At 40.9% G+C, this 24,976-nt stretch overlaps 1 protein-coding gene across 6 annotated transcripts in view; it reads right to left on the reverse strand.

Annotated features, from left to right (window-relative positions):
- Nucleotides 1–21,680, reverse strand: part of TANC1 (tetratricopeptide repeat, ankyrin repeat and coiled-coil containing 1) — an 83,691-nt gene extending 62,011 nt beyond the window's left edge. For 4 of the 6 annotated variants that reach the window (XM_065671166.1, XM_065671163.1, XM_065671165.1 and 1 more), the window contains exon 1: nt 20,850–20,877. In XM_065671166.1, the coding sequence (XP_065527238.1) occupies nt 20,850–20,862 (13 nt within the window). In that variant the 5' untranslated portion in view covers nt 20,863–20,877. Of the gene's footprint in view, nt 1–20,849; nt 20,889–21,560 lie in introns of those variants that run through there. The other 2 variants (XM_065671167.1, XM_065671164.1) reach the window with 2 other exon arrangements.
- Between the last annotated feature and the right edge of the window lie 3,296 nt (nt 21,681–24,976).

The raw sequence follows: 24,976 nt of genomic DNA on the forward strand, positions 1-24,976 counted from the left end.
AGACTCCAAACTGCAGGTGTGCAGAACAGATGGGTGACATGGAACATGGTATCACCACACAACTGCTCCGTACCTATATGCAACACACTGCTGACCAACACACAAACAGCTGAACAAATTCCCTAAATCACTGCCCTGCTATGTACATGCCCCTGTGCCCATCTATCCATGCCTGAGAGCACACACACATTTCTGCCTCCCATATCTCAAAAGTAACAATCAACTTAAAGTCAGCAGCAGCTGCAAACTTCAGAGGATTAGTAATTTTAAGAAAAAATATATCCGGGATGTAAACCTGGAAGACAGTTAAGCCACCTCAGGTAACTATCTCCAGTCACAAAGCAAGGAAAATTATATAAAAGGAATTATGAAGACCACTTTTTTCCCAGAAAGCTTCCTGGTGCATCTATAAATTCTAATTTCATTTGTTTCCTCTATCAAAAAAAAAAAAAAAGAAAAAAGAAAAAAACCATCCAAAAAACCTGCAGTACAGGAAATGCAACAGGAAGGTAAAAAAAAAAAAAAAAAAAAAAAAATATTCCGACTATGCTGGTTTACACAATGGACTGCCATAAACCCCACAGGGAATCAACAGGAAATGCAAGAGTCTTCCATTCAAAAAATATGGGTTCTTCAGAAAGTTCACTTCTTTATATGAAATAAAGCAGAAAGAAAAATCAGTACAACATGGTTCTTAAGGTTCTATGAACAACCTGAAGTACATACAACACATACTCATTAGAAAGCTGTGAGGTTTCTCAAGCCTGCATTATATTTAATGCCCAGATCCCTGGGTCAGTTCCATGCACACAGGTTGTTTTTTGTGTGGCAGAGCAGCACCTCAAGCAAGGTGTAATGATGAGTTACACTCCTTAGGATCACACATCACAACACTAGTAACATGGTTTAGTGGTGGACTTGGCAGTCCTGGGGTATGGGGGTCGGACTTGATGATCTTAAAGGTCTTTTCAACCTAGTTGATTCTATGTTCACAGGGCAAGCTTGCAGCAAACATGCTACCTTCTGTGCTGTGTCTTGGGCAAAGATTACACACAGAAAGCAAAAGGAAAATTTAACTGCAGCTCTGGTCACTTCCTTTGAAATACCATATACTTCATGTTCCCCAATAGCTAATTACTGGGGGATGAGAAAGACAGCTAAGTACTGTATCTCCACTCTCACTCACCACGTGTTCCCCACTTGCTTCCCCTTTCCCAGTACTCAATGCCTTCTAGTTTTGCAAAGGCAAAAAGAAGCACTCCTCCCTTATACAACAGCTCTCACAAAAAGCAGTAACAAGGAAAAACAAGTCATGGCCTCAGGTACACCATTTAAAAATAAATAAAAATATTTTCTGAGAGACTCAGACATGGTCAGATGGAAACAGTTTATCTTTTGATACAAGAAAATCAACCACCTTCCTAAGTTGTATGAAGACCAGCATTGCCCCTAAAACAAAGAAAGTCATTATTCCACTCTGTGTCATACTAAGGAGGCCTCTGGAGGAGCCTCTGTCCCATTATGTGCTTCAGAATTCAGGTCTGGAGCAGGTGGAGGGAATGGAGAAGATAATGTCAAAGATCATCAGTCTAGACACTGCAATTGTATTTTTAAGAGCAGAAGACTTGAGGAGAGACCTAACCTCATTAGCCTGTTATATATTTTAAGACTGTTACACAGAAGGGAACAATCTATCCTATATATCAACTCTTGACAGACCAAGTAATACAGAAGTTAGGAAATTAGAAATTTAAAGGCTGGACCATACAATCAAAATCTGTGCTTCTTTTATGCATAAACTGTGCTAGAATCTTCCATTCTGTAGGCACGTCCTGTCTGCTCCCCTGGTATGAAGGACAGCCAGATGCAAACTAAGACTTTGTTTAACCTAGGAATGCCCTTGCACACTGCCAGGGCCCAGGAATGCTACACTTCGTTTCTAGCCCCACCGCAGGGCGAGTATCACACAGAGGCAAACGACCACTCAAACACCTTAAACATACTTTTATTAAAATCCAAATGGTTCACTTCCCAAGTTTATCAAGTATTCTTTCAGAATAGCTTCCTCCTTGTGCATATCATGTGGTCAGCAGTGGCTGTAAAAACAGGCACATCCAGTGTGCACTGCATGTACTTCAGCTGTACAACGTATTACTACAAGTGCTGCAGTGAACGCTCCTTGCTCAAAGACCAGGCTTCTCTGATGCTTCCCAAATCACAGAACTGTGTAAAGTACTGCTGAGTACAGCACTGCTACCAGACAGCTGTAATAGCCATTTCCTACCTATCAGCCAAACTCAGCACCAGCATTCTCTTTCCTACTTTCCTGATCACCATTTTTAAAAGGGTCTTTCTAATTTTAGTACAAAACTCTTAAAAGACAGAAAAAATGTCACAAGAGGTTTAGGACAATAGGCAACAGCTTCAAGCTGTGCCAGGGGAGGCTTGGACTGGATATTGGGAAAAATTTCTTCAGAGACAGGATAATCAGGTATTGGAATAGGATGCCCAGAGCAGTAGTGAAATCACTGTCCCTGTAAGTGTTCAAAAACAGTGTAGATGAAGCCCTTAGTGACATGGTTTAGTGATGGTCTTGGCAGTCCCGGGGTAAAGGTTGGACCGATGATCTTAAAGGTCTTTTCCAGCCTAACTGATTCTGTGATTCTATTAAAAACCATGAAGAAACAAACAAACAAAAACCCAACAAAAAACAAACCACCAAACAAAACCACCTCACAACAACTGAAAGCAACTGCTGTGATTCACCACAAATCCTTCCAACCACTTCACACCATTAAGATACTGGTTCTTGCATGAATTTGGAATGATCACAGACTTTGTGCTTCATATTTAAACACTGGTCATTTGTCCAAAAACTTAGATATATAAATTTCACCTTAATATTACAACTTGAAGGTCTTGCTTACTTTGGAACCCATCTTCACATGTAATTGGACAGTTCCTTTAAATTAAAATCTTCTCAGGTCATTTCAATACATTGTAATTCAGGTAATTGTACTCAAGGGTATTGTAGCTTTTAATGTTACTAGTAAGCATTCTTGGGTTGTTAGAGCATTTAGTGAAGAAAATGGTGTTCAATCATATAATGCAAGGCTGAAACATAAAGTGTATGTAGAAGAATGGGAAGTCAAATGAGAGCTGCAGAGACATTCTTAATTTGGCATTTCCCAACTTCTGCCTGGCTTTGAAATGTTAATGTTTCCTCTAAAATTATTCAGTGTACATTGTACCAACATACTCAAATGCTGTATGGTAAATTTTACTTACAAACATTTTAAAATCTTTAAAGTCTTGCTGAACAGTAGTGGCTTTATTAAAATTCAACTGGTATCACCACACTAAAAAGGAAGAAACAGTACCTGAAGTGCTGTTGAACTTCACAGAGCATGTCTCATCTAGCTCTGCCCTACAGAGACCACTGCATGTTTTTTTTTCCTTTCTTTCCAAAAGCGATACAGCTTAGTGGTGTAACGCAACTGGAACCAAATACAAGAAGGTAATTATTAAAGAGCTTGGCTTCACAGAGCTGATTGTCATGGGGGAAGCCTACTGCAAGTGAAGACAATAACACTGATGCAAGAGAACTGGATCTTTCTTAAGAAAAATATGGTAATCATAAACCACATTTAGAGGATCTTGAACAGGTGCAGTGCTATAGAAACCTTCCTTAGCAGCGCAAAGAGAAATATGAGCTTAAAAATAGTCAGTGGAAAAAATAATGGGTGTGAAGAGTAATTCAATAAACAAAGAGGCAATGAGCACAAACTGAAACACAGGAGGTTCCCTCTGGACATCAGGAATACCTTCTTGCTGTAAAGGTGACTAAGCACTCGCACAGGTTGCCCAGGCAGGTTGTGGGGCCTCCCGTCCTCCTTGGAAGTATTCAAGGACCATCTGGATGTGGTCCTGGACAAGTGGCTTTAGGTGATCCTTCCTGAGCAGGGAAGTTGGACAAGGTGATTTCCCACAGTCCCTTCCAACCTCAGCCCTTCTGCGATTAACGATGTTGAGCGGGATTAGAGTCAACAGTGACCCACAGGGTACACCACTAGTTACTGGCCTCTAATTTGCCTTTGTACCCCTAGCCACATGTTGCATGCATTTCACACTGTACCATTTACAATGCACTATTCCCTCTGAGCCTATACATCCTGCAGGCCATTATACTGCATGTACTGCTTTTAAAGGATAACCCCCACTCACACTCCAAAAAAGACAACTGCCTTGAAATGTATCTAACATACTGAGGGAGGGGGATGGGAATAGCAGGAAATACAACAGTAAATCCCTTAGGTTGGTTCAAATATGTTCCCTTTGTCCAACAAAACTCACCTCAGATCAAACTCCTAGCAGAGGCAGCATACAAACCAGCTCAGGGGCTACAGATAGGACACCTTCTGCCTCTGAGGAGAACGGCATGGAGTAGAACAAAACCATTACAGAAGCTGTAATGTAGTAAAAAGTACATTCTGCCTCCCTCACTCTTACTTTAAATGGCATATGCCTCCCAGTACTACAAGATCAAAAAATTCTAATTATTAGATTCCAAAAGGAAAGAAAAATAACTCTAAGCATCTAAATACACAAACACCCTCTCCCAGATTACCTCCTAAGATAAGACATCAAAGAAAATGAAAGTCCAAATGTATTTATTGCACTCTGCTTTTTAAATGAAAATATTTTTCTTTTGCATATTTTAACCATGTGCCATGTTAGAAAGTCTGCATTATGCAATGGTAGATCTGCAGCTGTTAATGAATTTCAGAATCTGAGTATAATATTCTACATAGGTAGATCAGAGTGGCAAATAAAAACAACAAAGAAAAAAAGACAGAACACCTATACAAACACATTATATTTAACTTTCTTATTTTGCAAACATGGCAAGTATAAATTTCCTATTAGGCAGAACAGAGAGGCTTGATACAGAACTGAAATTTTACAGTATATCTGACTCCTATTCTTAGGATACAGGTTAGGGGTAATAAGAGATCAAACAAAAGGAATCAAGGACAATTCCTTCCTAGATTTTCTCTTTCTGGAATTGAGGTCAACTTCCCTGCTGTGCAGACAGTTGGTTCTCCAAGGATCTGTTCCACTACAGAACAGAAATGGCACGTGAGACAGCTGCTTATTCAAGATACATACTGTGTCAATACAAAAGCTGCCCATTACCTGGAAGCAAAGTACGTTTCCTGACTTCTCCCCTATAAAATGCTGCAAAAATGAAACATAAACACTTCCAAAGAAGTTCACCTTTTGGTATGTCAATTACACTCAAGGAGAGACAAAGCACTACGGGCTCTGAGCAGGCAGGAAAATACAACAAATTAAACTGTCCTTAGGCCAGCACCTTAGGTTTTTCTACATTCATTCACATTCCACAAAGGTGTGTACTTGAACCATTTAGGAAATGAACCAAATATTACAGTTTCAAAATCCTGATTACAAATAAACTATGTGTTTTTTTTAATAACCAAACCAAACCAAAAAGCCCAACACCAAACTTAGTTACACAAATTGTAAAGCTTTAGGACAGGTATCCAAAAGCATTTCAGCTTCAGATAAAATATTTCTTCATACCCATCTTTCACACTTCAAGAATGACTGAACTGAACAACAATACTGTATATTTATACTTCCTTTTCCCTTGAAACAGACATGGGATCCTGGATCTTGTTTTGGTTTAAAGATACTTGTATTAGTATTTTCCAGTAACACTGGCATTTTGTCTTTTCTGAGCACATCATATTTCTGCTTTCCCCACAACTAAGCTTAAAGAAAATCATTCACTAAGATTTCAGAAGTTTTCAGCTACTGTAATTGTTTGCTTTGGTAAACAATTCAATTTTACGTTTTCTTGGTTCCAGTTTTTAACTTCTGCCCCTGAAACCACTTGCTTGTTGTTCGGTTAGGTTTTTTCTTTCCTTCAAGATTTCAAGGCATTTTAAAAACTTTAACTGTCATTTCCATTTTTCAAACAGGTATGAGATGTGGACTTGTTATCCAAGGGTCAATATTAATAATTTTGCATAAGAAGGAAAATACCTCAACATGCTTTTGCTTATGCAATCAAAGATCATGGTAGCTGCTTACAAAACCAGATCCCCCACCCTAGCTCCTGTCAAATACATTTTAAAGTGGGTGCTGCCCTCCCACCAGTTCAACTGTCATCTTCAGATACACATGACATTTCATACAACTGCCTTATATTCAGAGCATGAGGGGAAGGGGCAGAAAGTCCTTCAATTTAAGACTTCATTATGATCAGCTTTTTTATAAGTGAGGGACTCCAGAACAGGACTAGGTTTATAAAATACAAATGGTAGGTTATGCAAATTGCTCTGAGCACAGACACATACAAAAGTTTACTTCATTCCTAATCTTTCACAAATTAAGTATTTCACTACCTACAAAATCCCTTTTGAAAAGCAGAAAGACAGAAGAAAACATATCTCCATGTTTTCACTCTGCCTGTGAGTCTCCCTTAAAACTCAGCAACTTCCTTGCATAAGAATATTTTCCATGTATGGCAACTACCAACAGATACTAACATCAGTAACAAGATGATTCATAGCTTTTGTTCCTATTGTGAACTTTTGGTCCACCTTCCCTAAAGGTTTGCAGCATGCATGTTTTAGGCACATTACTATCACAGTGGGTTATTTTCAGAGATGTAGCCACAAGAGTCAATTGCTTCTGGAGAGGTCAAATAAACTAATCCTTCCAGCGGGCTGTATTGAGCCAAATTTAAACAAATTCACCAAAGTTAACCAGCTATTACTGAAATTATTTTACAGTTATGGTCTTTACCCGTTTCTTTTGTAGGGAGGTCAATGCGGATACAGAATTGACAAGATATACGGCGTTTGTTCCTTACTCAATAACCTAATCATTATTAATCTTACCTAAGAGATATTCCCCCCATTCTTATCTGACACTCCTGAAAGCTACACATCCATTTAACAGGAGACTGTAAAAGAACACCAAGGTTTCCAATTTGCTGTTCATTTCTAAATAGTGGAATTCTGCCCTGAAGCACTATTAAAATACAATGAAAGAGGTGAAAGATGAGGAAGCGTGAGAAAGATCTCATTATCACGTAAGCTATTAGAATGTGCTTTTGCGGTAGCTTTTTTCCCACCAGTCTGGTTCTAGATTTGACTTCCCAGATGACACCGAAGTACCTATTCTATCCTGCAACCACCCAGTCTTCAGCTATGCTACTCTTTAATCCTACTGCTGATTATTGGCCAGTGTCTCCAAGGACTGCCAATGCAGGGGAAAAGATGGTTGGTGTCTTCACTTGACTGCTGTCTAAATGTTCTTGGTCAGGTGCCAGATACTGGAGAAATGACTATCAGTTTTAAAGATTACTATTCTTCAGCTACTTGTTACTACCCTGAAGCACTGAAGAAATTGATCTTGCACTGAAGCAGATGAAGAGCACTCTCAAGCCAGAAATATTAACTCCAAAGGTCATAAGCACCTGTTTGAACTAACCTGAATGATTCAGCAATGATATGGATGAAGAATCATCAGCTGAGTCATTTCCCTGTCCATGCTGGGGAAAAACAGCAGCAGCTGTCAACAGAGGAGCCATAAAATCTTAAAAGACTTGCAGCTGTTTCTCATATGAAAAATATCTGACTATAGATGAAGTTTACACAAATTTATCTGTCCCTTTCTCCTCCCATTCAGCCAAGCCCCTTCAGAGAAATGCCAAGACCATACCTTCCTACCATTTTCTACAGAACTTCCCTTCTTTTCAGTTATGAGTTACAAAAAAAGAAAAACAGAAAGAAAAAAAAAATCCCAAATCAAACTAACAAAAACCAGGAAAAAACCCTGCTTCTCAGCTCTAGTGAATTATTTATCCTCGCTATTTAAGCTTCTCTCTAAACCTCACCCCTCTCACTCTTGTCATTTACAAGATACCGTCAAATTCTTCAAGGGATCAAAAGATCCACTGTGCTCTTCCAGTCTCATCTCATTTAGCCTAAACTCCACTTTCACCAGGACTGTTTTCTCCCTTCAGTTTTATCTTTAGCTATCACAGAAGTAAATTACATTTTATCATTCCACTGCCTTTTATTCCTAAATCCAATGAATTATCTCTCCTCCAACTTTACAAGAAAGGGATCAGTGTGCATAGACTTCAGCAAAACAAGTTTTTACTTCGGGGCCAAAAGGAGGTCAGTGGGTGTGGCAAGAGCAGAATGATGACAGGTGGGAAGAGGAAGGCTGCTTGTCTTCAGCAACAATCCTCACCTGCATAAAAAGGTTACAAAACAGAAAATATAAAAAGTTGCCTCCTCTTTAAGTGGCAGGTCACTAGGCAGAGGCATTCTGGAATGAAATAATGTCACCAGGGTTTAAAAAAAGTCCTGAGGAAACACGGTCATGAGCATCCCAGCCAGCAATCCCCCAGAACCAGTGGGCATCACAGACAGTTTGCACTGAGGCAGGAGGAAGCAAAGGAAAACGACATATGAATGAAAATGAAATGAATGAATGAAAATGAAATAGGTACATTTTTCCTTGCCTTTGTCATAATGGCCACTTTTATCCCATCTCTCTCCATCTCCTCATATTAAAACAGGAAAAGCAACAAACCCTCTAATTCAAAATTGATTAGTAAAGGGTCAAAACCGTAGGCAAGAAAACTCGCCACTTTCCAGCTGGCAGAAGTGACACCCTGCACACACCATGTCAGCAGAAAATCAAGAGCCTATAACTGGATGAAAACTAGGTCAGGAACTGCTATTTCAGCTTTACTTGCACACAGAAAACGAAAGGAAGACCAAAAAACCCCACAAAAACAACAAAAAACTCACACTAACCAAAATCCTAACCCTATTACTCATAGTAATCACATCTTCTGTTACCCAGTAGTTGTATGTTACAGGTATGACAGCACCGTCCTCTCCAGAAAGCACAGAAGATGAAGTGCACTGAAATAAAATGCATCTCTCGTTTCTCAACTGTCCTAATTTCCAGGTGAATGTCAGCAAGCTGTTTGTAAAACATGATTCACTCCAAGCAGGCAAAAGTAAATGTAATGCAGAATGCATCCATCTCACATTATACAGGCTGCAGCTCATGCAACTCAGCAGGCAAAACCATTTTCCTTCATCCCACCACTCTTCATCAGTTTAAACCTGCTTCCTCCATACTGCTGAAATTCTAGACATTGTTTCATGACCCAGAAAACTGAAGACAAGATGATCCAGCAAAGTGAAAATCGGGAAAGACAGCACATAGGTATCTGCAATAACTGACCCAACATTTTAACACTGTGGTCTCTGGACTAGACAGGCATTATGGAGTTTCCAGTAGAGCCATTAGAACAGTTGTAGGTTTCCCATTTCTTTAAAAAAGGCTCAACAGGCAGCCTATATGGGTTAATCTTTGCAATATGTATTTAAGCAAGCTTCTGCTCCTGTGAAACCACATGTACTATTAAGAAATCACTATGGCCTAGAAAGTCAAGTGAGGGAAGAAGCAGAAGAAATCAATTTAGATGTAACTAATATTTTTAGTGTTAAAAGTCAAGCAATATCAGAAGTAATACCTACTTCGCAAAAAAAATTTATTACTACAGGATAGCTTACAAACTTCATATAATAGTACCAAACTGATGGAAAACACATCAAATCTGTAATAATTTTGGACAGAATTTTCAGAGGGCTACATAACACGTACTTCTGATCAGGGATCCTCTCTTCTTTGTGCTACAGCAAAGGGAAGAATACAATTTATCCTACAGCATCAGGAGCGATATCTTCACCACATGAAAATTCTGAGCCCAGTGACGGTTCATTTCTTGTGCATGGCAACACAATCCTACCAGCTGATTAAGAAACCCTACCTGGCATATTGGATTTGTTACACTTTAAAACTCACTGTCTCCTACAGCTGTACATACAATTTCTATACTCTCCTGCACAGGGAAAAGCACTTAATTTCATTTAGCAGACAGCAAAATGACATCATGACAGTTCCAATTATTATCAACTTTCAGTACATGACTTTTTTTTTAAGATGGTCAGTGTTTTCCCATCAGTCAGCATACACAGAATTTGTCTATTCCAGGAGAGAACTGGCTTAACCAAAACTAAGTTTTCTTTAAGTCATACCATCAGACTACCCTCAAAGGATGGACAAGTTCTCCCATCACACAGTAGGCAAGTAGGTGAATACTGCATTTCCTTCATACATCAGTGCTGGGAAGATTATAGAGTCCACCTAGTGAGGGTGAATACCGATGACTTAATTTTCATAGACTTACTAAATGTCACTAAAATTCACAAGCTTAGCAAATGAACTACTACAGCTGAGATAGGTAAACCACCATCTGCTTGTTTGTTGTGGCTTTTAGACTATTGCTGACATAGAGAAACAAATAAATTACTATTTCTTTCAACCACCTTAAGGCTTTAAGGAAGTTATCTCATATAAAGGGGTTTAATTTCATAAAATACTTCATTAGAAGAAATTATTAGGCTACACCAATAACACTTTCAACTTGCTTAATGCTTTCAACTTACCAAAAGCTGTAGATGAGAAATCATATCCTACGTAAACCCACCCAGGTGCCTGTACGTAGTCTTATTTTCAGATTTAAGATGTGTACTTGAAGTCAGAGCTTGCAAAGCTGCTACTTTTATTCCTTTTCAGTTCAAAGAACACCAACCAAGATCTTCTCAGCCTCAGTAGTAAAAGAAAAACCCACGAAAGTTAGGCCTGACCAAAGCAATGTCTTGAGAATTTCAGTGGAGTACACTGGTAAGATGAGGCGGCTCTCAAAACAGTATAGGCAATACCCAAAAAAACCCATGACTTCAAAGTGATCTGACGCTACAGGTCTCTTCCGGACCTACTAAACTAGCATGTGGTCCAACAAACACACTGATTTCCGTATTTATTTCTTTTGTCTACGAAGCTACACATAACAAACCAGCAAACCAAAACAAGAACAAAGGAAAAAAACATGAGGCAGCTGCACATTTGAAGAAACTTTGCTCTGCTTCAAAATGAGATGATTCTACCACCAAACTATTTATAAACACACAGCATGACAGTCTTCAGGCACACTTTTAGAGAGGGAATGTTTTTGTATACCTCAAGTGCCACCTGCTGCTTCTACTGTAGCTAGTCTGGCAGAGGTGCCACTTTGTATGTGCAAAATAAAATTAAATAAAAAAATCACGGAGTTCCAATGACTTTAACAGACTGATGATCCTTCCAGAAAAGAAAAACAAATTCCCTCCAAATGGTAAATGTAATCATTTGCTACGAAGCCAAAGCAGGCACTACTGAAACCTGGCAGTATTTGACTAATAGGTGCATACAACTCAAGGAAAATATTGTAGGACGTAAAATGAAAATATGTTTGTCTAGAAGTGAAGACTTCTTCCACAGTCTTTCATCTACTGAAAAGCCAGTTCACAGTAAGCATGGGCAGTTTTCCTCACAGAATTACTCTATACAACAATAGGAAAGGGGACCAGTCAAAATGCTGCTGAATTTACAGAGTACTGATACATACTGGCACCATACACTGCCGGACAAAAGCCAGTGCCACACAGTCTTCAGGTAGCTCAGCAGGGCAGATCACCACAGATAAGAAGGTCTCTCAGAAGAGGAAAATTTTTTTGCTAGTTGACAGTTGGTCCACTCAGGAGTTTGAAAACAAGACTGAAACAAGTCTACAAGCAAAGGAAGCAGCAATACAGCTCCCTTCAGTTTATCCACGCTGGTACATCATCTTTTCACTCATATGCTGGCTGTGTAACTTTCATTCCTATATTTAAACCAAAGCTAAGCTTATTCCTGGATACTTTACCAATACATTAAGGAAACTATACAGCAAAGCCATCAACAGCATTAATTATCATCACTCCCATCCAAGTGATGCAAAGTGGCAAGGAAGCAGTTTTGTTTGTGTAATTGGACATTGTGGGCCCTTACACACCTTCAGGATTTACTTCTCTGCTTTTTCATAAAATTTTCCTCTCTTTCAAAAAAGCTGTTGTTTTACTACTAATCTTCTCATAACTCTGCAGGCCTCCATTTCAGACACCGATGCCCAATACAGGTGCATGTTCTGGACTTTTTTTTTTTTTTTTTTTTTGTACATGTCAGCTATCCTTAGAAATTCTGGGACAGTATGTTTTCTATAATCCCTAATCATAAAACACCTTATCTTGAAATGGCTGGGAATCACAGCCACTCGCTTTTGCCAAAAATCAAATGCAGAGCTCTATCCAAACTTGGTATGCAAAGGACACATTAAATACTTCCTGCTTCACAGGCCTAAAAATAGAGACAAACGTATCTATTATTAAGTAAGCATTTCTGGACGTTTCAGTGTGACTTTTAAGATATACTAATCTGGTGCAAAAATGATGTTGCTACTTTCTTCATTAGGGTATGTATCTTCTAGCCTCAGTTACTAGACTCAGTTACTAGACTAGCATGTGTGCAACAACAGCTTGAAATATCCATGGTGACAAAAAGTAACCACAGTCATTAAGACCTCTTTGGTTATGGTAGCGGAACAGAACGCCAGAGGTTGGAAGGGACCTCTGGAGGTCATCTTGTCCACTGCCCCTGCTCAAGTAGGGCAAGTCATACAAGATGATCTTGGAAACCTGTATCAAAAATGCAACGCAGACAGAGTTCTTTCCTTCAGAAAATGCGACTGCCTAAACTTATTGGTTATCAAACAGATATTCGCCCCCCTCCCAGCAAAAAAAAACAAACCAAAAAACGTGGAGCCAGATGTAACTCCTACATGACCCTAAAAGGCAGAAATAAGTAGGACACAAAGCTCATACATACCAGGAGTGTTATCATTGTCCAGAACACATTAGCACAATTGAACACATACACACATACACGCACACAAAAAGCATAAAGCAGTAATCGAAGTGGACAAAATAAACTAGTGAACTTGAGAATTTAACATTAACATTCTTGAGGCTGCCTAGAGACTAAACATTTAAGTTACATGATCTAGAACGCAGGTGACTCAGAAAGTACCCTAGGCATCTGTATATACTGCCTCTTCTCCCCCAGAGCATCTTAAAACATATTTCAGTTCATAACAGCCTGCAGGGAGGGTAGTACTCCTATGTCCATTTAATTTAAGAGGAACAAAAAGCAGTTTACTCAAAGTCATACTGGACAAGTCATTACAAGATGGCCAAAGGGGTCAGCTGCATATTTCTGCTACATCGTGCCAGTGCTGCTACAGTTTTCTGTGTTTTCTGAAGTGCACTGCAGAGTCAGATGAGCAACAGAGACAACACAGGAAAAAGAGCAGGATCTCATGGCTGGTACAGAAGGAAGGAAAACCACTCCTCTGAATCACAACAAACTGTTAGATTGGCTCGGCTGTCTCACCCATAGGAATGCGGCAAAGCAGAAATACTACCCTCCTCACTTCTCATCTCAAGACCTTTTTTATGTCTGCTGTGAAATGTAAACCTTCCGTTTTTAATTATTTGATTATGCTGTTTTATGGACAAGACTCAGGCATTCTTCTACAGTGTAAACTACAAGGAAACACTCTAACAGCCATATTTTTCCAATTCCTTTTCCCTGAAAGCACTTTTCATTTTAATGTACAATACAGTAGTGTCAAGAGACCTTGCCACAGTGTTAAAATTAGCTCTGTTTGAACATTTACGACAGGCAGTATCTACCACAATGGGCTTACAAACAAGCCCTCCAGTCCTGCCACAACCCAACATGTGGTGTACTCTCTTTACAAAAGCAGACTACTGAAATCAATTAGATTATTCACATAAACTAGATACAGGTTTTAGCTGCTACAGACTTAGCCATAAGTCCACTACAGACCTCAAACTAGGGAGAACAACATACATGGAACATCCCAGAGTCTGCTCTTGACGAAAAATTAAAGGCTTGTCTATGCAAGGGGAAAAGTGCTCCACATTCACACCCTGCCTCATTCTGCAGTAACTCCCTGGTGTAGACAAGATCTTACATGCTCTTACCAAAAATATGAAATACCTGGCAAGCCCATATTTATTAAAATTTTACAGTTGTCCTATTGCTTTCAGTAATTAAGCAGCCAAGCACCACTAAATCCTCTAATTCAGATGCCAGAATGCATACCCTCCACAGGCAAGTGTCCAAAACAACCCACATTTAAATCCTCACAACCAGAAATTAACTAGTGGTGGAATACAAACTTGCATCCTTCAAAAAATTAACTATTCATGAAAATCTCGGGTCTGTGTACAGCTTTACAAGTTTGTCAAGATTGCCTCACCTTAACCTGTTAATGGGGTGCTTGCAAATCCCATATAAATCAGACGAGCCGAGTTCACTGATTTATGAAAAAAAAAAAAACCCCACAGATCTAACATCAACAAGAACTCACCTCAAAATCCCACAAACTGAAGAAAAAAAATGCAGATAAACAGAATTCAATTTTTCTTATGGGGAAAACTGAGAATTGTAAAAAGAAGGCGCAAGCAAGGCTTGCTAAGGAGAAAAACATTTGGTTTTCCTATTAACAGACATGATAAAAATAGGAAGAACCTTGTTTTTACCAGATTGGAGGGACAATGTTAGATTTCTCAGATGCCAGCTAGGCAGAGCCTTGGAACACTTCATTACGAAAATGAGCTCTCTCAAGAAACCCATTTGCCCAGTGTGATCCAAGATGCAACTCTGCCGCAGAGGATGCAAGAGCTTTGGAAGAATCTTCTGTGCAGGCACAGGGGTGAGGGGAAAGAAGAAGAAAAAAGTCCTAACAAACCATTTAGTATAGTCCTCTGGGCAGAGCTTTGAGTTCCAGCAGAACAAAATAATGTCACTTTTGTCCTTCTTCCCCTATTGTCTTAAAAAAAACCCCAAAAACCAGCATTTCTGGTCAAGCAAAAATAAACCCAACATTATTTAGATCTTTTTTTCCCAAAACTTTCATAATATATCTAGTACCTCTAAATGAGTGTAAATAAAGTGCTGCCATCACTCATTGATTAACCTACTTCAGCCTTACAGAAAATACATCTGTAACGTACCACAGTGGCCCAAAAAATAGCTTAGACATAGAATAAACAAAAACTCTACACACCAGTTTTGCATTTACAGAGTTTAAAATACATCAATGGATTCTGAAACTGTACATTAGTTTGGTATATCATGCTGGAAGACACAATGTTCTTGTATTCCATTCTACCTTTGCCAAATTTAGTTTATCTGAGGATAAAGCAAAGTTTTCCCCTCAATGTCTTTCCATTGTCTCCTGCATTTTTCAAAGCAATTCTTGCTTGAACACAAAGATTCTGCACCAGTAGCTGGGAAGTGCTGAAAATTTTACTTTGCCATAGCAAAACCATTTCTACACTTTGTGGCAATAATATTCCTCCCTCTCTGCTTCAAACTTCCAGTTTCTGGAATATATTGTAGAAGAATCCAGGAACTCAGGCCTTACTAGCACAAAAAAAAAACCTTTGTGACCTCAGTGGGAATTTAGCCCAATGTAAAACAGACCTTGAGGCATATTAACTAAATAATCAACTCAAAGGCATTTCTGGTGCAAAACAGTCTCCCTCCAAAATCCACATTAAGAATATTTTGTGTTTTGTCATTCTTGTTCAAAACCAACAACCACCCCCCCAAAACAAACAAACAAACACAGAAAAGAGCAAAAATCCAAGCCTGAACCAAAACCAACTCACACATTAAACTCTCTAGAAACTTCCATCTCATTTAAGTTTAAAAAAAAGCCATATTTTGCTTCTATTTATTTTTACTTGTGCATTGTTTAAATCCTAACTTGCTAAAGTATGGTCAGAAACACAGATTGGAAAGAAAGGAACCTGTGAAGAAAGAAATTAATTAGTTTCATTGTATATGACTGAAAGAACAGCTCAGTCTTTAGACATCTCAAAATCTGGTATTTTTCCAGATAAAACAAAGTGGTTTAATCTGGACTCTGTCTTTTCAGCAATTAAACACCTCAGCTATTTTAAGTGCAATGCTCATAATTTGACTTAAAACTACCAGCTTTTGACAGTCACAGATATTTAATAATCATATAAAGTACATGGCAGCAAAGTTCCACCAGAAGCTAATACAAGATTTAGAGACACAAAACTATTCAAAGCTAAGCAGAGCACCCCACTGTCTAACTCAAGCCACATAGCTGCAGAGTTCACATTTACACACAAACATGCACATCAAAAACTTTCTTTCAGGGCGTTTCCTGTGTTGCTAACAAGTTCCAGCTTCTCTCCTGCTGGATCTAAATTTAACAAAGACTGAGTCTTGAAAAAAACTAAAACAAAAAAACCAACAAACCAAAGAAAAACCCCACCAACAAACAAAAAAATAAAACAAAACCCCAACCCACACCATATACACAACTCCAATGCAATGCAGCAAACATTTTACAAGCACCTTTGTTTTTAAAGCTGTTAATTATCAAATATACTAAATATGTAGCAAACAAAGAAAAAAGTAACCCTTCCGCTCTACATCTTTCTGAAATGGTGTTTTAAATGCTACTAGCTACAGGTAACACAAGCACTAACAACAGTTGTTAACTCAATAAACTTAAAAGCAAGTGACCCATATGGAGGAAGTCAGCAGTTTAACCAGAAGCCAAGGCTCACCAACATGGCCAAGTGTGCTTTGACAGACAAGCTAAAAGGATTAACCACAACAGTAGCTTGGATTAAGCAGAAAAGACTCCTTACAAAATCTTGAGAGACTTTGTTAAAAGCATGCTAATTCTTGAATATTTAATTGCAGGTTTGTCTGAGCAAGGGAGGGGGACTATACAGGTAGAAGGGAAAGGATAAGAAACAGCTTGAAGTGAAGGAGGGTTGCATTCAGCTACTGAGCCCAGTGATGAATGTGCACATGTACACATCACCCTTGTCCCAAGATGCATCTACTCATGGGGCTCCTTCTTGAGACCACCCACACAGGCCATTCCCACACCATCGGGGCAACTGTTTCACTTCCTACACAATGTGCAACATGTCACACATTCACCTTTCATGCTTTTCTTCGAGAGGTTAATTCTTGCAATGCTGGAATAGGACATACCTTTTAAAAAAAAAGGTGTTATATTTGAGTAATACCTGGATCACCAATGAGAGGGGAAATTCTACCACAGGCTAAAATGAGACTGACAACTCTTCTACCATAGGCTACAGAGGTCTTTCCTCTTATGATACCACCCTGTAATTCAGAAATCTAAACCATGGAAATTTGCATTTATTGATAATTCACAAGTTCTAACTTAAAGGAACACCACAAATTCAAGGCAGCTGACAAAAAAAAAAGCAGAGATTCAAAACAACATGTATCTGTAGCTTTGTACCTTGCACGGCTGCCATATTCAAGATCACTAGAACTCTAAGTTGCATCTAGTTTTCCAATTTCATCCATGTCTAGATATAGCTGAATTCACAGCTGTGAAGGCACATGAGGAAGAACTAGATGGTTTCAGGACCAGCCCTAGTCCCCAAATTATTTTGGTCTTTCGTATTTCAAAAGTGCCCAAGAAGTACTTCACAAAGTACCCCTAGGCCTGCTGACACAAGAGTATTTGCAGAAAAAGGTCAAATGAGCAATAATTTATTGAACTTTGCCACCAACTTCAATAACTTCAAGATCCTAAAAGCAGCTCTTGATTTGACTTCAGAGAAATTTTAATTTCTGCTAATAGCTACGCAAAAACCTCATTCACTACTATCACTAAACTGACCACTGTTTAAGACCCTGTGAGATTCTCAAGCTGAAAACATTTTATAATCAATGAAACATAGCAAACTCTTCTCTTCAAACACTTGAGAACTGACATCCCACACAACAACGCACAGATGAGGAGACACTTCAAATCTGTCAAGCTGGCTGATCTGCAGGGTGCTTCATCCAGCAAGCTAGTGGAACTTCTGTTTTCAAATTGGCACCCTCTTTAGAAATGATTATTCCAGATCAAGAAAAGTAAAAAAGTGAATTACTAAATTGGAGATGGCACTACCTCTGGAAACAAAGCACATATTCCAGCAACTATTCCCAGTCACATAGTGGAGAAATAACCAATAGACAATTTTTGCTACCTAGCCTTCTGCTTCCAAACCTGTACAAATATTACTCGTGCACAAAAGCTTCTTCATACATTATACAGGGAGGCCAAGCACTGAAGTTAAGATATTGCAAAGTTTAACATTCCAGTACCAAAGTGCCTTTATAGATCAAGCCTATACCTTAACATGCCTCTTCTCAGTAAGTGCAGAGGAGAAAACCAAAACAGAATTCCCAAAACACAGCAAGAGAAACAGAATTTTAAAAAGTTAAAGTCATTACATTAACATGAACTATAATGATGAAGGAGTGACAAGGAAGCCTATACAGCACAGAAACTTGAAATAACTACAAAGCAAACTCAGCACGATTAGTCTCTATGCAGCTGAAAGACAGGGCGGGCAAAAGCAACAAAACATTTTAGCTATGATAAGGAGATCACTGGCATGCTATTTCGCTGAAGCACAAAACCAAAATGGCAGAAAACCTGTGTTTCATTTCAGACTCTCCCTACCTAAAATTGTCTCCACCCTAAGCAAGCAGGAAAGGTACTCTTGTACTAGACTCTTAAAGGTATATGGCAAATCTAAATACCTAATACAAAGCATCTCGCCACCTCTATAGCGTCTTTTATACTTGGATAAATAATCTAATCAGGTAAGCATGCTGGACTGTACTCATAGAATTTCCTAAGTACAATGAATACTGAAGGATTTCAGCCATGCTGAACAATGAACTTTAAAAGAAGGTAGAAACATATAGCATAGCAAGTACACACATTAATTTTAGGCCATACAATAGACATTCTGCATTAATGTGCAGCTGATCTCTTTATTTACTTCCTTCAAGACAATATCAGAGAGTTTAAGACTCCACCAAAATAAACTTTTTTCCTTTTTTAAAAAAGAAAAAAAAAACCAACAGACACACAAACAAACAACAAACAACAACAAGTCATTTTTCGAACTAAATACAAAACCAGTGACAATCACAGAGGGTTTCAGTGCTTGCTTCTGGGTTTTATTTTCAGTTTGGTGTTATACCATGCCTTACTTATTGTTCAGAAGTCAATTTTCTAACAGCAGTGCCTTCTATACACAAACACATTTTTTAAAACTAAGACTTTGCACTTGTCAGGCCATATATTTTTTAATTTTTTAATTGCCACGGCTTTGTGATAAATAAACTCTCCATGTTAAATCTGGAGAGCTGAAAGCAACCAAAGACACAAACTAACCCAGTTTTCTCAACCCTTACCCACACAGAAAACCCAAAGCTGGCCTTTCTCTGTTTTTCTGGAAAACATAAAGGTCCAGCTCCTGGTAGAGCTTGGAATACAAGTTTTTAATCAAGGCAGCACTGCTACAGAAAATCTTAATTGTAAAGCCATTAATATCTATTGCAACTTACAGATGTTTACGGGTGTCATTGCAAATAACCAACAGATCAGGTTGATGAGTTTGAAGGCTTGCAGATTAATCTTTCATCTTCAAAGAAAGGTTTAACCTTGATGACAGTAAGAAGTTCAGCTAAAGAAAAACAGAACACCTCTCCTAAGGCTGCTTAGCTGTCTTCAGAAGTATATACTCAGATCACAGTGTTGCTATGGCATCAACTTTGGGACTGTGGTTCAACACACAAAATGCCTTTTTCCTACAGACTGCTATGGGAAGCTGAGCAACTCTGGCCATGAACCAAATATGTTTTGGCTCAGAAGCAGACGTAATTCTTCACCATTTGGACATTCCAATGGTTAGCTAAACTGAGGAAGCAGGACAACCAGCACTTTAGGGCATCCATGTAAACGAAGCTCTAAATGCATTGCCCTAGCAGCAGCAGAAAGAAACTGTATTTACACTTACCTTCCTCACTAGCATTATTTAATAACATAACCCTATTTTCCAAGCTCTCAACTGTCAGATCAGAAAAAATGGGAAAAGTTCATTTATGACAGCTGCATATCAAGCTACTGTGGAGGACTGCAGGATCCAAACATTTATTTCCCTCATTACCTGGTATTTTTAAGCATCAGGCTACTTTTAAGGAGCAGCTATCAAAAAATGCGAGTTAACATAGGCCTTTCATATGTACTGAATAATCCCGCAAAACTCTGAAGTAGCCTGGATGAGTAAAACATTTAACATACTCCAAAACAGGAGACCTTTTGCAAACTGTTTTACACCCAGCAATCACAGGAGCCCAAAGCAAACCTCCCACATTGCCAACTGTTAGCTTTCCAAATGGTAAAGCAGCATTTGATTCATCAGTCAGAAACACACGACCTCTAGAGTAGCCCAGATGAGTGCCACTTTTGCATTGCCACGAGGGGGAGAAAGAGGGGGGTATAAAACAGAGCAGGGTCGAGGGGACCCACTCAGTGTCACACTGAGCCAGATCTAGCCTCCCTTCCCCTCCCACCCTCGAGGTTCATCCTCACAGAAAGATGTGTCCCGTTACACTGTATTTTGAAAACAATCATTAAGGACCCACTTTACTCTGCCCAATAAATATGCATTATGAGGCTACGGCTAACAACTAACTGAAATAATACTACTAAGAAATCAGAACGCTTTAGGAAGTATGCAATAAAACACGCAGTTATTATACGTTATTAGTAACTCGCATATTAAAAGAAAAATGAAATTATCATTTTATGCTTCAGATCACAGCAGGCAACACTGAGAACCACAAGGGGAGGACCTTCTGTTTCAGTAATCAAAACAAGGTCATTGCCAATGGATGCCCACCTACACAGTCCATTTCAGTCTAGAAAGGTAAATAGCTGAACATCTCTCTTCTTGCCAACTCTGCCTGGAACATCTCATGTAGATCCGACGCCTGATTGAGTAATGCACGGCTGCATTTGCCATATGCCTCAACTTTAGCTGCCATACTACTAATGGGACAGTCGTGACATGTCTCCTGTTCTCAGCAGGGCTGCTTTGCGTTCTGCTATCACAAACGAGTAACCACAAATAACTCAAGTTTTCCAGAATGCAGAATCTCTACTGATAAAGGAATGAAGATTTCACTAGTTACAGAAACGCGAAAGTATGCGCTGGGAGGCGGAAATCCCGGCCGCCCAGCAGCCCCAGGCCTCGCCCCTGCCGGAGCGCCTCCTCCAGCCCCCCCACGGCCGGGCAGCCCCCGCCGCCCGCCCCCGGGCCCTCCGGCCTCCACGGCCGCCGCAGGCCGCACCTCTCCGCGCTCCGCCCAGCCCTACCCCCACCTGTGCCGGCCACGGCCACGGCCCGGGCCCCGCCGCAGGGGCAGCCGCCGCCTCAGCGCCGCCGCCGCAGCCCCACCGTAAGCCTCAGCTCCCGCCCCGCGCCCGTCCAACGTGCCCGTACACTCTCCTCGGCCAAAAAGTTTTGAGTGGCGTCCCGCCGCCGCCGAGCCCCCGCGCTGCCCTCCGCACAGGCCGGCCGGGAGGAGGGCGAGCGGGAGGAACGGCTTACCTCCGACCGCGGTACCCGGCCCCGCGCCCAGGCAGGGCTCCTCCGCGGGCAGCCGGGCGCGTCGGCGGGATGAGCTCACTGGGAGCCGGCAGCAGCAGTCCCCGCCCCGCGCACCCCACGGCCGCCACTCCACAGGGCCGCTCCGCGGGGCGGGGAGCGCCGGGGCGGAGCGGAGCGGAGCCGGACGGCGAGGACAGATCTCGGCGCTGCCTTAGCCCGGGCCCGTAGCTCCCCAGGCCCGGTAGGGCGGCTGCGCGTCCGGAGCTCCAGAGGGGGCGGTCGGGGAAAGGTGGGCAGCAGGGCTGCCGCTACCACGGCCGCCCGCCCTCCGCGGCCTGGTGGGGTCACCCCGATGGACGTCACGTTTCTCCATAGGCGAATGTTTCACCAGCAGAAGCGCTCCCCTGGGGACTCGCTTGCAGTACAGTTGCCTGTAAGAATTTGCAGAGGACAAAAAGATGAGTGGAATACGAATAATAGTGACAGAAGATGTATCAGAGTGATCCAGGTTACCTGCTGAAGTGGGCCATACAAGGGATTTAGGACAGACAGTTTGGGAATTCTAAGTTCAGGAATGAGGACAGTGTCCCCCGCCCACGATATAGAAAGGGACGTGCTCTGTCCTGGGAAGCAGCACTTGACAGGATTTGGGGCTGTGGCGGTGAAGCCATGCAACACGAAAGTTGCTGCACCAAAAAAGACCTAGTGCGCTCTTTGCCTGTGTAAACAAGGATTAGTGAGCATGGGCAGGGAGGTTGTATTACTCTGAATATAATCATCATGGACAATACAGCTTTGGTAAAACCAGCAGTAGAACACTGTTTCCAGACTATCCGTATTTTCCAAGATATTGAAATACTAGGGTGCAGAAGAGAGCTGCAAAACCAATCTGAATCCTGAAGATGATGCCTAGCAGTAAGAGTTAAAGTATTTAGCTCTTCATCTTTATTGATGATCTGGATGAGGGAATTGAGTGCACCCTCAGTAAATTTGCGGATGACACCAAGTTGGCTAGGAGTGTTGATCTGCTGAAGGATACAAAGGCTCTATGGAGGGATCTGGACAGGCTGGATCGATAGGCCAAAGCCAATGGTATGAGGTTCAATAAAGCAGAGTGCCGGGTCTTGCACTTGGGCCACAACAACCCCATGCAACACTACAGGCTTGGGAAAGAGTGGCTGGAAATCTGCTCAGCAGAAAAGGACCTGGTGCTAACTGATGGCTGCTGGACATGAGCCAGCTTGTGCCCAGGCAGCCAGCAGCATCCTGGCCTGTATTAGAAACAGAGTGGCCAGCAGGGTCAGGGCAGTGATCATCCCCCTGTGCTGGGCACTGGTGAGGCTGCACCTCAAATCCAGTGTTCAGTTCTGGGCCGCTCACTACAAGAGAGACACTGAGGTGCTGGAGTGGGTCCAGAGAAGGTCAATGAAACTGGTGAAGGGTTAGCGTGCCCAGAGCACAAGTGTTATGAGGAACAGCTGAGGGAACTGGAGTTATTTAGTCTGGAGAAGAGAAGGCTCAGGGGGAACCTTATTACTGTCTACCTGAAAGGAGGTTGCAGTGACGTGGAGGTGAGTCTCTTCTCCCAGGTAACAAGTGATAGGACAAGAGGTAACGGCTTCAAGCTGTGCCAGGGGAGGTTTAGGCTGGATATTAGGAACAATTCCTTTACCAAAGGGGTGATCAGGCATTGGAACCGGCTGCCCAGTGCTGTGGTTGAGTCACCATCCCTGGAAGGGCTCAAAAAACATGCAGACGTCCTTAGTGATACGGTTTAGTGGTGGAGTTGGCAGTGCTGGGGTACCAGTTGGACTTGATGATCTTAAAGGTCTTTTCCAACCTAATTGCTTCTATGATGCTATGAAAAGGTGGCTTAGAAGAAAATGAAGCATTTTTGTCTTACTTTGTTGCATTAACTGAGGTCAGTGCCACCTGTGATAATCCCCACAAGCTGTGACAAAGTAGCCACTAAAGAGCATTATCTCTAGCTGTTTTTTACATTTAGATAACCACCTGACAGTAATGCCTTTAATGTGGTGGGGGTTTTTTTAAATATTAAGACATACATTTAGCAGTAATGGTTTGAATGCCAGCATTATGAGCACAATAGTTAGTAATATTAACAGAAATATTTATCTTATGTGTTCTCTCCCAACCTCAAACTGCTTGCCTCTTCCACCCCAAATGTCCGACGCTCCAGCTATTACCTGGACAAGGCCAAAGTATTCAGCTTCCCTACAGGTAATTTCTAGAATACAATTTCACATAATTAATTAATTAATTAATTAATCCTCCTCACACCAAACAAGGAAAATGTAGGGACAATCCAAAATACATCTAAATTTTTAAGGCTTTTCTCGGAAAACTATGATTTATTTTCATATGCAATTCATCATGAAAAACTGAATCTTAATTTAACTACAGAATGCAGTGCCAGAATATTCTAGAGCCTCTTCTCCACTATCCATGCATTTCACAGAGCATCTTTCAATGTCAGGGGTACAAAAGAGACTCCATTCTATGTGTGCAGAAACAACTTACAGGCTTGTGTACAAGAAGAGCATCCTCTTAGGAACATCTGACATGACTGCCTTGCATGGCATGAGCAGAGCACAGTGACATGGAGGCAAAGCCTCTCTGGGTCACAACCACAGAGCCATTGGTTCTCTTGCGCCTCCCTCACTGTCACTTCAGCAGCTAAGTAGCTGAAGACTTGTCCCAGAACGTGGGTAGGATGCTGCATACGACTCAGCCTGCAGCTTTTCTTTCTTCCAGTAGAGAATCCTGATCACATTTTCTTCCCTCTGTTTTGACTATGTGATGAGGCATATGTCTGGAAATAAAGGAATTTTCTCTCTCTTGGAGGGAAATGTCTTAGTTCTTGGCACCCCTTTACGATTTTGTCTTTGTCTCTGAAACCTGAGACAAAAAAGAGAGCTACGACTCCACTGTTCTGGGATCTATTACTCATCAGGCCCAGCACTCACTGTCTCTTCCTCTGTGTATGAACCCAGAAGTTTTGAAGTTATATTTACAGTGAACTGGATTTCAGTCCTGCTGTTCCACAGGGAAGCTCAGAATCAAAATATTTTTAACTAGGGCTTGATTTTAGTGCTTCGCTATTTGTCTCAGTAGAGCAATGCTTCTGATACCAGCAACATAAAGATTTTTGCTCTCATCAGTAGCTTCCTTTTGAGAAGAATTTAGCCCACAGCTGTTTTTCTACTTTAACTGTTCTGCCCTCTGCTCCTTCCAGTCATTTGTTCAGATCATTTGTCCATTCCCAGCCACTGAAATTCTTCAGCTCTTTTTTTTCTTCTTACAAAGGTTATGGCTGTCTTCAGAGTCTCAGAATTATCATGCAAGCTTCTAGTAGTTTTAAAGCCTTTGGGGTGGGGGAGACAACAAGAACCTCA

Source organism: Lathamus discolor, chromosome 3 (genome assembly GCF_037157495.1).
Source record: "Lathamus discolor isolate bLatDis1 chromosome 3, bLatDis1.hap1, whole genome shotgun sequence".
Taxonomy (NCBI): Eukaryota; Metazoa; Chordata; class Aves; order Psittaciformes; family Psittacidae; genus Lathamus; species Lathamus discolor.